Below are 18,390 nucleotides of genomic sequence, written 5' to 3' on the forward strand. Positions count from 1 at the left end.
TGTAGGTCACATTCACTTAAATTTTACTGAAATTTTAACACATTAGAAAAACAAAAAATCTAAATAAAATAAAATCTCTTAACAGAGAATTTTCCTAGTTTCGATAAAAAAAAGAACATATTTTTGGGGATGACGTCATTAGTCGTTTTACCGTCTTCGCTATAGTTTTGAAATGCGCATAATATTTAGCAGTAGTACATTTGGTAATTGGGGATATCACTTAGCCAACCAAATCGCTAAAATCACTTTAAAATCTGAATTTTTAAATTGTATTGGCAGTTGCTACATATATTAAATATTTTATAGCATTTTTCAAATTTTGAAGCAAGTTCAAACTCCAGTTTCTGCTACGGTTTTTATGTTTGCAGAGGAAACAATTAATAACAGCTTTTGGATTTAAACATCCAAACAGGTCGTTTTATCGAAGAACACCTGTATTGTCCTTCATTAGAGTGTTTTGAACAAATCATTATATTTACAAAAAGTACTTTTTTAAGAAATAAACTAAGAAAACATTTTTTAATATTAAATTTAGTCAATAAATTTATGGTAAAACTGATTATAAAGTTCTATAAATTTTTGTGAGTTATGTAATTTCATATAGGATTGACGATTTTTCTGTAATTTAATTGATATACCAAAAACTTTCTCAGCACAACTACCTTGTACTTATGCTCTTTTATTATAACTCATTTCTTTTATAATCAACTCTGTATTGTATATTACGGCAATAAATAAGGTAAATCATCAAAGGACAAACTAAATAATATATTTTTCTTCTGCGTATAGCCTTATGTATCTCAGGACCTTCTGAAAAGGTACATTTAAAGGAATTCCGCTGAAAAAATTGTGAATGAGGGTGAAAATGTTGGGTTTATGTATGAACTTCATGAAAACAGGGGATTTTTACAAACATAAAATTTAAAAAAATTGGTCTCATGTATTATACAGAACTTCCGTCACTCCAGCAGAACAGTCAAACGATTAAGAACAATATACATATATATTATCAATCGCATTTTAACACAGCTGGGGAATGTGGCTCTTATATTAATATAGAACGTTAGTATGCAATTTTAATTTATTTACGAAAATCTGGATGTCTAGAGTAAAATTAAAGGCGGATTCATAAACCACATGCACAGGAGTATGCTATTTTATAAAATTTAAATAGCATTTAGGAAACAAAATTTTGAGGTGACGTCATCAAAATGTTGGTGTGGATCATTAGACAAATATTGCTTAGTGTTTTACCGTCTACACGATATTCCTAACATACAAATAAAGTTTGACAATAATAGATCAACACAGACGACATGACCTAGACGACAGATAATAGACAGAGGGAAATGGGAAAATCTCATGTATGATTTTTTTTATTCACCGTGAATCAAGGGGGCGAAGCTTAACTGCAAAATACTTATTTCTTTACAAGAAATTAAAAACAGATTTTTGATCATCGTGTTGTTCAAAGAATACTATGTACCTTAAGAAAAAAGACGAAATATAAACCCCGCCCACCCACCCCATCTCGATTGTGGTGATTTTTTTTATTCGAAAAAACTTAAAACGCATTTAAAATGATAAATTTTTGTAAGGAAATACAACAGGGCAGGTATCTGCGGGGCTTAATCTTTGGCTTTAATTTTTTCTTAATATACATAGTATTCTTTGAATAATACGATACTCAAAAACATGTCTTACATGGTAATTTCTTGTGGACAAATAATAAGGATTTTGCAATTAAATTCCGCTGCTTAAGCTCTCGACAATTAAAAACAATCATCACAATTGAGATAGGGTGGGTGGGCGGGGCTTATATTTTGGTCTTTTTAGGACAAGAAACTTAAAACATGTTTAAAATGGTAAATCCTTCCATACAAATATGGATCTTGCAATTAAGCCCCGCCTGTCGATCTGACAACGAATGAAAAATTCATGACAATTGAGAATTGAGATAGGGGCGGATATAGGTGGGGCCTAATTTTTGGCTTTATTCTTCTTAATATGTATACAATTATACATGGTATTCTTTGAACAACAGGACACTCAAAAACATTTCTCGTACATTTTGTTTTTTTTTTTTATTAATATGTGTAGATTTATTTCGGTAACAAGAAACTTAAAACATGTCTAAAATGGTAAATTTTTGTAGTAATCAACTTAAATCCTTTTCTTCCTCCATTTCACTGACTTATTTTATTTACTGTACCTAAAATGTGAATTGAATTCTATTTTGACAAATTTAAAACAAAGTCACAATTAACTAGATTTAATTACTGGGTATCGTTTGGTCAGGTTATAAGTTCACCATTGTAAAAATAAATAATAATTTGTATACATTTATTTAAGTATTTGTTATTTTGATATAACCATAAGCAAAGTAATTTATCTAATTTTTCACCAAGGGTTTAACGATTTGCCTAAGACTCTAATAAAACAATAATGTTGTCATGAAGAGGAGGCAAATGGTCGGGACAATTGCTTGCCAATAAAAGACTGGAGGAAAAGTTAAACTTGGCACCGCCCACCCACCCCCTCTTTCATTTGTTTCTTCTGAAATAAGAAACAAATCTTAAAGTAAATACGAGAAAAAATACGGTTATCCTTTTTTTTAACAGCCCCATATGTATTCTCAGAAGAACATATAATTAGTAAAAATGACCTCTCAGCAGTAATAAGAACGTGAAGTGTTTATGTTTATGCATCGGAAAAATGTCACGTAGAAATTAGTTTAATTTGAATGAGTTCGTCACCTCAAAACAGTGGATTAAAATTATTAATTTAGCCATAATCGAACAAAATGTTCTGATTATTATTATTATTATTATTATTATAATTCTTGGTTAATGATTAGTTATTTAATAAAGATGTGTGTACTTTCAGATAATAAGGGAGTGATTTATTTTATTAAATCTATTTTATCTAATGATACAAAATGATATGCCGCCCACTAGTTTCAACCGGTCGACCCTGGGTCTGTGAAGCAGAAACGGAGCCAAGTCTGCTATAACAGGGTTTCGTACTATGTTCGTAAAGAACAAGGCGGTTGAAACAATAAAAATATATATTGTAATAATAAACAAAGTCAAAATAGATTCGTAAACCACAAGTTCAGGGGTATATTATTTCATACAATTTCATTTCGGTAATGTTAATTATGCAATCTAATGAGCGGACGTCATCAAATTGTTGGGGATGATTATCCAAATTTTACTAAGTATTTTACCATCTACACGATCTGTCTAACAAAAATGGACACGGACGGTGGACAGACAAACAGACAGATTGAAATGGCGGACCTACTTTTTCATACTCTATGGACCATACAAGGTCGAGGAAACGTACACGTAAAGAGTCGACCGATGCACTTGATTACAATGCTTCCTTCATAAAAATAATCGTTTTGCGAGTTAAAACACACGTTTTTTAACTGAGACTGATATTTGTAATGCAATTTTTTAGGAAAAGTTATTTCTGAACTATATTTTTACATAGGTAATAACTACATTAAATCAAAACTCAAATATAAAACAAATTTATACAAATGATGATCAAATGCAAATCACAACTATAGGATAAGCTGTTAAAAACACCTTTGTAATTAGGTTGCTTGTAACCACTGTAACGAGGTTACAAAAGGTTTAACAAAAGTGATAATTTCGTAAACTTTGAAATATGAGAGAAATCTTCAAACTAAAATCCTAATAGTTTTAGTATATACATGTGACTGATTCCTTGTATATTTATCCATTGAGAAGCCACAACATTTATATAAACATTTTCTAGTAACAAATAAACGTGCGTAAGTTCATAGGTGATCTACAAATTCGAAATTAAATCATTCATACTTTTTTTGATTACTAGAATATTAGAAAAAAAATAGGTCGAAATCTTAAAAAAATTTTAAAATTTTATTTTGCAAATTTTACTTTTTTTCAAAAAGTAATAAAAATATAGATAATATCAGTCACAGTGTGAAAAAAGGCCCATGAGGGGATCTAACGCCGACCGTTTTCTTGTTGCAACTCGGAGGTCAGCGACTTCAACCGATGCGCCACCGAGACTTCGTATTTAATGTTGCTTACAAAATGTTATACATTTTGGATTTTTTTGAGAAAATTTGTATGGCAAGGAGAAACACTGAAATCAGCTTCATAGACCACAGGTATGGAAATGCAGGGTTATTCACAAGAAGCTTCACGCTAAAAAATTAATACGCAACCAACGATACAATTGCATAGCAGTCTCTGATATTAAACTAAGACATAACTGTTTGGTTTTAATAATTTGGAAATAAACGTCAATTATTGGGTTAAAAACAAAAACAAACAAATTCAAAGTAAGAGCTCATCTCCTATTCCTATAATTACAATGTTCTCTAAGTATACGAAGCGCTTACCATATATCAATTTAAATAATTCAAACAATGTTTAATGTACAAGTTTTTTAGAGAATGTCATCCAATTGATGGTGGGGACGATTAGATAAATTTTGGTTAATGTTTTGCCATCTACAGGTATTCATAACATGCATCTAAAATTTGATAACTATCGGTTCGGTAGTTAGGAGATTGTCTGTATTTTCAAAAGCGCTATAGCCGGCGGACATATGGCAGACAGACTCACAGACGGAATCGGTAGACCTATGTTTTCGTACTTTAGGGGCCATGAAATGTCGAGAAAACATGAAAATAACCAAACCTTTCTAAATCACCCCCGGATAAGCTTCAAAATTAAGAAATAAAGACTATTTTGTGTAATGAAATTAATTATGATTATATTGTCGGCATAGTAACATAACAAATGAGGTTTTATTTCATCCTAAGGGCAGAACTGATTACTACTGATGACTTACTTTATATTTACTCTGTATATACGTATAAGTGTTCATTGGGCTTTCATTACAGCTACAGTTACGAAATGAGGAAATCAACTGAACAGCATATAGGTATGCTCAGTTTACTTGTAACTTATTCTACTGATTACTCTCTGCGAATTTAATTGCCACACGGTATACTATAATTCGAATTCTTTCCTCGTTGCGTATTTCAAAAGGCATCTTCAGCGATCATGTTTTTTGCAGTTTAGAACTGTTCGCCCTACTGAATTTTGGATTCATGTAGGACTATTCCATTTTTTTCATATCATCCGTTTAATCTAAGAACATCGCCATCGACCGTGCGAATTTTGGAAAACGAGTTTTTTCCGGCAGGTCTGGGAGCGTCGCGACGCATCTAAACCCACAGGCGTCTCGACCGCGAATGCAAAGCAAACAGTCGAAACATTCGGCATCAGGAAATCGGAATGAATTTGTGACTAGTACGCATGCCGTTTGCGAGTGAGATGGTCCATTCAACAGACGGAGATATTTTCGGGGGTCCCCCAGGACACCACGCCAGACGGTTTGGCTGGAGAATTGCATCATCAGGCAAGGCAACCTGTGGATTGCGCCAGATAAATCTCCCACACAATGACTCTGTTTCCGCATTTGTATGCCGCCAGCACCGCCGCCGACTGTGTGAATTTGTTCCGGTTAACACCACGACGATTATTTTCACGGACTTTGCAGATCGGTGTTGGAGCAATTTACAGTGCATACGTTTGCATGCATGCTAACACCAACTCATTCTTGTTCAAGTTTTTGTAGGATCATGGTCAAAAAATCTCCTATTATGTCTTCACACTTTTGATTAATTTTCGTTAATGTATGTAATTGGTGTACAAGAGGTGAAAGTTCAATGAAATGAAAGATTGATTTACCTGTTTTTTGCGCTTAACCCACAGGCTACACCAGTGAAAAGTTAACCTTGACAGTCCTGATGTTTAATAAAACGAGCTTTACACAAATGTTTTAAAAAAGTCTCGGTTCACATAATACACTACAGGATCAATTTTAATAACTGAAAGCCTGTTGTTCAAAAGTGCCTTTAAGTAGGTACCTATATGAATATAGATTTTCTATATTCTTCTACATATTTCTTGACAACATATGTAACTTTCATAACTTTTTTTTGATGTGTAAGTATGTTTATAAAACAAAGCAGCTCGATCAAAAAATATGATACATCATTAAAGAAAATGGAATAATGTAATTGTAATTAAAACCTTACACAACAAGAAAGTTAATACATAATCACAATATAATTTGTAAGCAAAATGTATTGTACTGGCGGGAAAATCTAATCTAAAAAAAACTCAAAAAAAGTTGAAGTATGTACCTGTCTATTAGAAGAACAAAAAACATTCAAAATCCATTTTTAATTTTTTTATTACTTATTACTATATGTGCACACAAAAGCTAAAACGGAATTAATGGAAAACATAAAAAAATGTATGTTGAAGTTTATAGAAACGAATATAAATTTTCACTAAGAAACAATAATTTTTCTAGTGAAAATGAACAGTGGCTTAAAAACGGAAATAATTTTTAAAAAAAGATATATTTTTTCATGTTTGCTTCAGGTCAGTAGGTACTGCCGTATCTTTAAAATACTTATATTAAATTTATAACTTTCTTTAATTTACGCAAGAAAGAATAGTAAACTATCAGCGTTCGCGAGTAGATATTAAAATCGCCTGGATTTTATCTTTCATCAATTATTTATAATTGTTCCTAGATTAAAACAATTATACGGACCATAAAAATGATGAATGTTTTCTTACAAGTTTTTATCTACAATTACTATCTAAGTTGAATCTATATTCTAATCAAAAAATTACCATACTAATAAAATATTCTGCTAAAAATCCATAATGCTTCCCATTAACCTTAAAAATCGAGCAATTATATATTTCTTTTTTTATGTATAGATATCCCGTTAATCATTAAACAACCACTTTACAATTTTTTTGTTAATTTTACAGAACGTTGATATAAAACCGTAAAGTTGTAGTTAGGTGCATTTAATGAGTAGGTACTTGATTATGATGGTTATCAAATTAGTTTAAATAGTAATCAAAATAGTAAAACGGAAACAAATTTTTAAGTCACTAGGGGGAAAAATAACTTTTACTGATAGGTATCTGCAAACTAAAGTATTAGGTATAGTGTAGGTACAGTTTTCATTGTTCAGTCTTTTAGTTAACTAATACAGTTTATAACAGTTTTCGTCAAATTTAGAACATATTATATCTAATAATAATACAACATTAAGAGGAGTTTGGCTCTTTTGGTGTTGTCAATACATTTTCTGAATATAATATATCCATTATTAACATACTTATTGTTATGAAATTTTAAATGTAACCTGTCTACAACTTTCAGTGTATAAATCTAGGGCAGTTTTTTAAAGTTTATTATCATATATTTTTTTAATTTTGATAAAAATTTTCATCACGTACCTACATATTTAAAAAAATTAATATTCAATTATTTCTGGAAATTTTGGAACGCGGTTTCCACCACTGCTTACAGCTTACAAAATTTTTGAAAACGTAAATACCAGATATATTTTCGACTTTATTTGTTAGAATTGAAATTGTATGAAATTATAATAAAAGGAACGGACTAGCAGCTTCTATGACGCAAGCTTTTTTTACTGTATCTTATTTTTAACAAAAAAAAGTCGAACAAAAAAGTGTTGAAAACCGTGTTTCGAAATTTCCATAAATAATTGAGATATTGATTTTTAAATATACCTACGTTATGCAAAAATTTCACTAAAATTAAAAAAAGAATTAGGTATCACAAATCGTTTTGAACAAAACTTCCCTTGCATTCTATAAAAAAGGGTTATGGATAGGTTATATTTAAAATTTCACAACCATAAATTTGTTAATAATCAAGATATTACATTTTGAAAATGTACCGAAAATTCCATGCAGAAAACGTAGCGACTGGATTTTAATTCTAATGTTAATATTAAATTAAAATCAATATGTTAACATACATGTTAGACAGTGGTCAGTAGGAACATTATTTGTTGTCTAAGAAATATAATTATATTAAATCTAAACGTACTAAGCCAAATTACTTAAAAGTGTAGAAATTGACAATCTAGAAATAAGTATTAATCTGTCTGTACTTATGAGACTTTTTTTTAATTTGTCCAGCGTAGTTACTATTGTGCTAACACTTTGAATTTTTTCAAAAACATGTAATTAGTACCCAGTTGTTTGGAATATATTTTTTTAAAACCTCAGGTTTGCAGGTATATAAAGTCAACAAGGAAAACAAGAGCCCCAATGGAAACATCAGCTGAACTAAGAAAATATCTTTTAAATTATGATCGTATAGCATGTAGCAAAATTTTGATTTAACAAAATATAATTAAAAGTTCTTTCTTTTGAATTTTCATTTAAAAATAAAATCAAAATTGAAGGAAATTTGAGTTCCACATCATCGCATGTTACTATGACGTCACGAAGAGATTTTGATCTATTTACTCTGATTTACATGAAAACTTTAAATGTTAAAATGCTGACGTTTCAGTACTATCTTTAGAAGCTTTTCTTTTAATTTTAATAGGAAACAGTTATTTTATGTAAACCATATTCAAAGTGGTGGTGAATTATTATTATCAGAGCGAAAATGAAATATCTGTTTATTACCTAGTATTTGTACAAACCTCAAATACCATTTATTTATGGGGGCGCAATTCTACACCTTTGCTATCGGTATTTAATAAGTACCTACTTATTTTTTAAATGATACATTTTAAAACATATTCATTAAATGAATTTGGAAATTAAAAAATCTTAAAGGTGACCCGTAGGCGTCAACAGAAAACGTAAACAATGAGGACACAAAAAGTAAGAGGCAAAAAGAGATTTAGCTTAATTTAAAAGATTTTAATTTCATGTTAATATGTAAATTCATATGCGCATCACGTACTAAGAATACTCTGATTGCATCGTTCTTTATATTTATAATTGTTTTTAGATTAAACCAATTACGCACCAAAATATGATGATTGTTTTCTAGCTGGCCACTTGTCTACAGTTACAATCTAAATTCTAATAGAAAAATTATCATACAAATAGAATAATTTGTTAAAAAATTCGTAGTGCTCCCCATTAACCTGAAAAAAACGCGCAATTATATACCATTTTAAACATTTTTGTGTAATAGTCACCTAGACCATTAAGCAGCCAGTGAATAATTTCATTTATTAATTTTCCGAAGTGTTGATACAACTCTGCAGAGTTAAATAGCCTTCAACAAGTACTTCAGTTACGCAGCGATAGAATTAACGTAATTAAAAATTGCTATAAAGAAACGGAAAGAACAAGACTAATTGTAGGTTATACAGCATTAAACCCGCGTAATTTTTTCATAATTTTGTGATAGTGCCGGTAGCATACATTAATTTGGACGGTTTTATAGGACGGAAGACCACCCAGCCCAAAACATGCAAATGCGACGATTCATCATTTCTGAGCGTTTTTCTCATTTGAAAATATCAGAAAAGACGTTAAGTAATTTCGCTTAAAATAAAATTATATTGAAATCGTTCGAGTTTCACAAACAAGACGAGTACAGCTGCCTTGACTAACAGGCATGCAATTAATTTTAGACCATGCGTCCCTTACACACAACGTTAATCTGCATACTAGAAGAAGTTTAATAAGGTGGACATGTATGAACAGTATACATGTAATCTTAAGCACAATACCAAGCCACATAAATGCAACAAAAACCCATTTAAACTCTAACAAAAATATAATAAGTTGCGTACAAACTCTGATTGCTTTTGCAAAAATAAATGAATTATTAAAATACTCTTGTAGTGAATAGAGTATGCGGTTTCAGCCGACCAAACATGTTGTACCCATTATGAGCAAGGTGCACTTGCTCGATATTTTCCTGGGGTACAGTGTGCGACAGAGACGACGAACGGCGCCTTTTTTAATTACTAGACGCCGAACATTTCCCTAGACATGCATTTTTAGCCAAACTCATTTCAAATAAGAATTAGCGGGATATCTACTGAATTCTTTATTACAATGGCGAACTCTGTAGCGTTAAACTGTTATTGTTATGGCTCGTGTAAACTCCAAAATTAACTTTAAATGTCCTGACGATAACAAAAATTTGCACGACGAGTTTCTGTGGAAGTTCCAATGTAGGTGTTGGCGGAAAATGTCTCCGTTGTTACGTATTGAATATCGGAATTCGAGAATTATTAACTTTCACTAGGATTATGACATCGGTCGTGACATAAATAAACAAATGCATACAATTATTCAATTCACAGATACTAATAATTAACATCAAACGAGATAATAATATCCCTGATAGCCACACGCTTCTTGCATGGTCGCATGGAAATAAATGTAAGCTATATAAAACTGAATGAACTTTAACACATTCATTTATATTTCAGTAACATTGTTTGATTTCATTTTTAATAAAAATTATAGAGCGGCTACAATGAAATAATAATTATTTACAGAAAAACAAGAACATAATATGAAAAAACAGTAAATTGAAATTAAAATAGGTTAATAAGAATAAATATCAAATATTTGTTTGTTACTATAAGCAAAATTATAATTTCTAAGATGCCAATCATAGATATAAATTTTGTAGTAATTTTGACAAATTTTTGTAAAATTAAAAAACATAGTAGTAAGATTCTTGTTTTGTTATGTGGGATCAACACAAAATACAAAATTCATAATAAAATATCTACTTCTAATTATCTTGGAAACGCAGCATCAAGGTTAAATTTATCAAAATATATTGTATCCAAAAAAAAATAATATTTTTTTTTAGAAATTTTGTTAAATAAATTTCCTAAAAGTGTTGACAAATTGTGTTAAATTGAAATAAAAGATTGAAAATCGTCATTGATTACTTGATTAGGAAATACAAACTCTAAAAACAGAAAGCTTTTTCACGAGGCCAGTTTATGGATTTCATAACGTTTCACGGGGAATTAAAGCTTTTCTTCTTCAGATGAAAGTATTGTTGCTATCACTCTTTCAGTTTACAATAATCGTCCATATCCGGGATCGGCTTGAAAATTCAAAACTACCTTGCCGTTAGAAATTCTACTTACGTAACAAAACGTCTAGATTAATGTTTCCCAAATACAAATATAATACATAAATAAAACATTATTGACAGAACGTCTACTTAGAAAGTTCTTATATTAAAATAATTCCCTACATTTTGAAATTATCTGACACAAAAAATAGCATTGCAATCATTCTGTCGATAATTGCTGTAATTTTCTATTCTGAATAACAATAACTAACGACTTTCGTCATCACATTTAATTTTACATCCATAAAGCTTCGCTTTATAGTAATTACCGAGCATAGGCAATGATTGTGAAGGTATAAAAATTGTTATTAGTTATGGGTGCCAAATATTTTTTGTTGTTACTAATCTCAACATTATTAACTTTCTACATAACTGGACAGAATAGCTCGTGTAACAAAATTGAAAAAAATGTTTGAACAAGTCATGTCAACAGACATCATTTCAAAATCTATAATAATAATAATTAATTCAGTTTAATCTAATTATGTAATTTGCCTAAAGTACTAACCGTAAAAGTAATTTAAAGTAAAAACTGAGATAAGTTAATCTAAATGAGTTAATAAAGTTATTAAAAATTCCGGATCAAAAATTATGTAAGTAATACTAAAAAACTAAAATATGTTAAAATTAAGGTTATCTTGAATTTAAAGTTATACCTACATATTTCTGAGGCTCGCATGCAGGAAAACACCCAGTTGTTAGTAATTTGTATGTATGCCTAAATAATCTTTAAAATCAGTATTAAGCTTAATGAACGTAATTTAAAAATTGCTCATTAATTTTTTTAAGTTTTGAATACCTATTACACGAACGAATTCGTTACGACGCGTAGGACCAAATCTCGTATCACATTATTAATTTAATATTAATTCAACTCGTCTGACAATTTTATTGCTTCAAACGTTCTGCTATTTTTATCAGCAGCGTCATATTCATATTTATGGAAAGAAAAACTGTTCTAACTAATTATTGTGGTTAAAATTTATAGCATGCCATAAACTACAACATATACTTTTTTCTACTGCTACCCCATTATAAACAGACAAGTATATCTATTTCAGCAACTCGAATTTATAAAACGTTCATTCTGATAGCTGGAAATGTAATTTTAATAACTGAACGTGTATATAAAAAGGTGTGAATAACACGCTCAAAGTGTAAAACAGACTAGTCATATTTAAATAAAAATGAGCAAATAATTTACCTACGAAAATATGAGTGTATGTTTACAGTAATTTCAAGAAAACTTTTCCAGACGATAAAAATATGAAGTGTTTAATTCGGGCCAAATAACATAAACGTATCCCAAGAAAAAACAAAAATCTGCTAAATAGCAAACACATCAGCAACTCCCGGTCAAAACACGCCACAAAACCAATTAGAATAGCCACCACAACAATGTAAAGGCAATAATCTACAATCGTTACGACTAACCATATTCGCCATGTATATGAATGCGCAAACATAAAAATTTAAGTCCGCTGTCAATTTTGACCTTTGCGTAGCCCCATAATAAATAACAATGTGATTTTCTCGAACAAGTTGTAGGTCTACCCGCTTGGGATGTTTTAATGGCAAGGCGTAACTGTCAACAATATTTATTTAAAGATGATTTAAATCACCACAAGAGCACCATGCTCCTGTCCGCTCATTGTTACACGCACCATTGTTTGGTCTATACTTTGTATGGCGTTCTAAACGCCCCTGCAAACCGCTTAATTACTGAAAGGACGCTGTGAGAACATTTTTGGAATTGCACACATTACACCTAAGAGTTTAAAAGATCGTAAACTGCACATGTCGATATATCTGGCTTGAGTCAGAGAGAAACATAGGCCCTAAAAACTAACTCTGCAGTACGCCACTAGAACCAGAAACACAGGAAACTTAGTCATCTTGTTCACGACGACAGCACTTTTGATTATTTTTTTTAGTTTTTAGTTGAAGTTCATCGGTCGCATCTGTCTGTTCACTGCTATGAACGTCGTTGTTGTTCTATACTTAGTACGGCGCTCTATTTTTGCAAATCTCAAAGGGTAAAAGTATTTACAAATACGACCTAGCATATCTGTGTTTATTATTTATGTTCATAGCTGTCTCCATTCCATCAGTGAGGAAGGAGCATCGGACCGAAAGGTGACCTCTGTGGGGCGCCAAAACTAGCAACAGAACAGCCTTGATATTTTTAGTGCTAATCATGGTGGCGATTGTTTTTGTCAGTTTCTTCATCTGGTGTCGATCGATCGCATGGTGGCGCTAACAAATTCCATTATATCAATACAATGCAAACAATGGTGTGAATATTTGTATTATAAATGGTCAGTAGCCGAGGCCGCTCGGGCGAGGATGAGCTCACCGGGAAGCCTCAAAGATTTTCCGATAGCCTACGCCTTTGTAATAGCCGTAGTGCTAATAGGTTCTGTCAGATGACCGTTCAACTTATCATCCCTTTATAACATTCGGCATAATATATCGATATAGAGGCGCCACTCGGCCCATCTCCGCATAAAAAGCTGCGCCGCTCCGAACATTAATAAAACACGTGTGTTATCTGTACTTTTGTATGATTGGAATCCAGACGAGCTTCATGTTATTGAATCAACAATCGTCGAGTATGCAGAAATATAAAGGGGACGGCATTCTGTACTCGATTCCCCCTTGTTTCATTGCGTTTATAATTATTTCAGTCTAAACGCGGGGGTTTGTTGGCCCAGTTAGTATTTATAGACTGCATCTATCATAAATGCAATTGTCTCTGCACTCTTGCAGACGGGGTCGCAATTGCACGGGGAATTGGAGAAATGGAAAGGGGTAGAAGGAATGGATTCGAGGACCAACAAGTAGCGAAAGCCGTAAATTAGGGGAGAACGAGGACGATTTAGGAAAGGTCCTTTTTCCGGTCAGTGGAAAATTGTGAGTGATTCTGTTCCGAGAATATACGAAGACAGTAGAATTAGGAGAAAATTTCCAAACTTCTAAAAGAAACGTCTTATTAAGACCGACGAAAAATATATTGCTTTTTTCTACACATTTGGATGAAGGCAAATCTTTACATAAATTTAATCGAATCGAAAACATCTAAAGTTCTAAGAACCTCTTTAGAATGTTAAAAAATATACAAAAGTATAAAGAGTAAATGTTAGTATACAATAGTTCCTGTCATAAACTGTGGCCTTATAATCAAGTATAAAAGTAATCTAAACGGACTTTGCCTGACATACAAAGTAAATTACATTTCAAGTTTTAGTAACTCAAGCCTTGCGTCAAGAATCAGTATTTATCTTAAATGTTTCTATTTAAAGTTACGAGCTTTGTTGTTAATTTTCAGCTTTCACTGAACTTTTGATGATCACGTGTTAAAGTGTTACATCAACAAATGTTTCGTATTCATTGTTTCACTTATACTTAGCATAGCTATAAGTGAATTTTTAAATAAAAGTTTTTCAGATTGTACGTTTGTTTAGTGCATGATATAGCACTAATATGTTTATAGAAATGTAGGTATAAAGATTACTGACAAATTTGAATTGAATCAAATAACAAGAAAGCGAAAATGTCCCCAACCCCCAACATATGCCACCTTTTTACGTTATTTCAAGATGTGACAGTTAAAAGTTAACAATTAGGTATAAGGATGTCAGTTGTCAATAATTAAACATATGATAAGGGCAACATACTTCAAATGTCAAGCATCACCCACACCTAAAATGAAAGAATTCGATCAACAGTTACACAAATATTTCTATTGAAAAATTAGGTAAATACATTTGCCAAAAAAGTTTAAAAAGCTGTTTTTTAGGAGACTACAAATATGACACATATGTCCAGTGTATTATATAACAAGTAGCAACATACAAAGGTGGGCGCCAAAATGTTGTAATTTCCTTTTTCTGTTTTAAGTAGGGTATTCATAAAAGAGAACATTGTACCGACGAATTGGACACTTCAGTTGTAGGTTTCCTCTATTTTTACGAAATATAAAAAATAATGTCAACAATAAGAAAATAAAATTTATCTGAAATATTTTCGATCTTTTGTCTATAGTAAGTTTACAAGAAGCGTATATTTTTATTTGGTAGTTCCAAAACTATAACATGAATTTAAAGTTGTACCCGCTATTTGGTTGAACCCTTGTTTTGAATTAGAACCAAAAGATAGTATCGGACTTACAAATAAAGCATATGGCATGTGAAATATTCTCTGGATTATGTTAACTCTCATCACTACTCACGTTCTAATAAAAATCCAATTATAGTTAACCGACAACTAATATCTACACCCGCATCCAAAAACATTCTGTAAATTGTTACGAATTTAGTGCAAAACGTATGAAACACCCTGGAAACCACTGTTATGATCATACGGTGTATTAAGAATGTAGAGGAAATTTCCCAGTTATCATAACATAAAAATTATCCACCAAAGTTGTAGACTATAATTTGTGGGGTATCTATTTTTTTTCCTAGAATTTTATCATGTCGCCAAAAAATATTCTTTTACTCATTCACTTATACTAGTGGGTGCTACTGGTATACCATGGGTGTTGACGGCAACTTCAGAGAAAACAGAAAAAGTGTTATCATTTTAGAGATTGTTGACGGCACAAATCCGCGTGATGTCAGTACTCCATACATAGTACTAAAGATTCTCGTCACTCTCAACAAAGCATCCCACCTTTTCCACCCCATCTAAAAAGCCAACACCCGCTAACACGTACCTGGCCGTAGTGCAGTCCCTGTAGAGGGTGTCGAAGTCTTTGCACGACAGCAGCTTGCATCTGTTGACTCCCGGCTGTATGGCCCCCAGCCCCCTCAAGATCCTGACCTGCTCCACGTTGCAGACTAGCGGCACGATGTCCAGCCGCTTCAGCTTAGTGTAGACCGTGTGCAGTCCGCCCACCAAGTGCTTGAGAAAGAGCTCGAAGGCCTGCGGCAGACACAGCATCGTGTCGCCGGCGATGATGAACGCCGCCACCTTCTGGCCGCGGTAATCCACCAGCTTGCACTCGTTGGCGGTGGGGTCGGACGTGGAGATCGGCGGCGGGCTGTTGTAGGAGCGCGGCGGCGCGTGGTGCGCCATCAGGTCCAGGGGGCCGTGCAGCACCCCCAGCGAGTTGAGCAGGCCGAGGCCCGGCGGCGGCAGGTGGCCCAGGGCCATGCCGCGCAGGCTGGCGGAGCTCACCGGCGGCGGGCTCAGCGGGTGCGCCATGGACAGCGGCGGCCCCAGAGGGCTGGCCTGGCGCGGGCTGCTGTGGGTGTTGGCGTTGACGGGCGGCGACGGCGGCTTGGCGGCAACGGCGGGTGAACCCGAGGACGCGTGGCTGCTGTGCTCGCTGGCGGAGTCCATGGTGTCCATCGCGATCGCGCACTTCACCAGAGCATCACCGGCCTTCTCTTCGGAAGAATGCCGAACCTTCGCTCTTCCAACAGTCAGGGCTGTGCGGCGGTCGTCGGGCGGGGCGAGTGCGCGCGGTACACTCGAGGCAAACTCTGTACACTCTGTACGCTGGAGCGCGAGCTGAGGGAGTGCGGACGCGACCGGTACACTCGGCGGGTACGAATGTAATAAATAAAAACATTCGGAAAAAGTGCTGCAAGTGCCGGGGGGCGGGGCCTGCTTCGGCACGCACTCGCCACAGCCTATGGCGGACGGCGGCTGCGCGGAGGCACGCGATTGGCCACCAACTCGACGACGGACGCTTGCGACCACCCTCCGCCACTGAAAGAACTTAGTTTCTTTGTAGCTTTGAGGGCGGATGCAAGGGAACTTGAAATATGAGCTGTGACGTATTGATAAAGAATGTCACCGGGCTGTCGCTGCGGAATCAATACGAGGTGTGCGGGCCGCTTTTTATTCCATACCAATGCACTTCTTTGTTTTAAAACAGACCAACGGGAAATTCTGACGGAGCTTTTTGTTGGCGACGAATAAAAAGCGAACAGATAATATAAAGGACGCTAACTTGTCTGTACTGGGTGGCCAAAACACTTGTCGACCCAAAAAAATTCTCGCAGGGACATCGGGACTAATTTTATTGATCACGTTTTTCACTAACAGCTCATCAACTATCTGTATTGATTCACTCTAACAAAGGTAGATAGGTCATTAAGTTATTTTTAAAAATCGGAGCGTAGGAGGATTCCATTCCGCGTACTTGACGGGTCTCTCTCGTGTGAACACAATTTCCACATTTTTTGTTAAAAAAAAAATAAAGCAAGGTATCTACATTTTAATAACATTTCATCGTAACGCATTTCTTAGAGACGTTTATTGGATACGTTAGATATGACGAGCCCATATTGTTTGAACTTTTCCTACACTTTCTTTCCAATGCGTCAATTCTGTCTAACCTTTGCCATAATCAAAACAAAATTTGATGATGTACTAGATATATCTACGAACATAAGTGTATTAAACAACAAAATTTATGGAAATCGTTCACACATAAAATTAATGAGAAAGATTTGTCTATTCTGTAAGATACGAAACATATTTTTTGCACTCATGATCTTTTTTGATGGCTTTCGTGCATTCACCAGGGTGCGGGAGTTCGAACTTCCCGCACACGTGCATTTTAACTTCCCGTTGCCATGGTAACCTTAAAATACTCGCGTAGTGTCAACATTGTGATGTGTTGGCGGCGCCATTGTTTATAAATAACTCACAGTTAATTTCTTCAGTTTAAAGGTTTATTCGTTGCAAAAAATATTGTACACAACACGTTCGTGAGCCTGCTTCCCGCATTCACGCAAATGCGGCACTCCCTTCGGTCGTGCCGCAAACAAGCGTTCATGCGGGAAGCAGGCTATCCCGAACTAGTTGTGTAAATTACTATTGTTTTCGCTTATTTAAGAATAAAGTGTAGTGGAACATTTTTTTGTCATTATACATAGACACCTGATGTATGATTGTATAAACGAAAACTTTTTCAAATCTGCATCCTTGAAAATTAAGTTATACTTTTATAAACTATCCAAAACAACTAGAAAAGATATTATTATTCAAAAAATAACACACAGATAATAATTATTTTACTGGTAGGTATCTAAAGTATTTACCTACTTATTTAATACTAAAATAAACTGAATATATTTTTTCTCGGTTTCAAACTATTATTGAAAAAAAAAATCAAAAACAAAATCTGCAAGAGAAATTTGGCAATACCCAATGTCAAAACACATTCAGAGACTCCACTTTTTTTGCTGAAAATTTTACTTTATTCTTTATACATACAACTGCGTGATTTATAAATGAATCAGTTGGTTGTTTTAATTACAACCTTTAAAAATTTTTTGACGCAACATAAAAGTGAGGTTGTACGGGATTTATATAAGCATGACTGATATATATTTACATGTCATAGCGACAATTAATGTGGACTGCTCTTCTTTCCCCCAA

General features: G+C 33.6%; 1 protein-coding gene across 4 annotated transcripts in view; it reads right to left on the reverse strand.

Annotated features, from left to right (window-relative positions):
• LOC135130785 (dachshund homolog 2) overlaps window positions 1–16,538 on the reverse strand; it is a 303,273-nt gene extending 286,735 nt beyond the window's left edge. For all 4 annotated transcript variants that reach the window (XM_064058216.1, XM_064058221.1, XM_064058209.1 and 1 more), the window contains exon 1: window positions 15,710–16,538. In XM_064058216.1, coding sequence (XP_063914286.1) covers window positions 15,710–16,347 — 638 coding nt within the window. In that variant the 5' untranslated portion in view covers window positions 16,348–16,538. The remainder of the gene's footprint in view (window positions 1–15,709) is intronic.
• Between the last annotated feature and the right edge of the window lie 1,852 nt (window positions 16,539–18,390).

This window comes from Zophobas morio, unplaced genomic scaffold, assembly GCF_036711695.1.
Source record: "Zophobas morio isolate AGI-343-1 ecotype UQ-CSIRO unplaced genomic scaffold, CSIRO_AGI_Zmor_V1 ptg000002l, whole genome shotgun sequence".
NCBI classification, from domain to species: Eukaryota; Metazoa; Arthropoda; class Insecta; order Coleoptera; family Tenebrionidae; genus Zophobas; species Zophobas morio.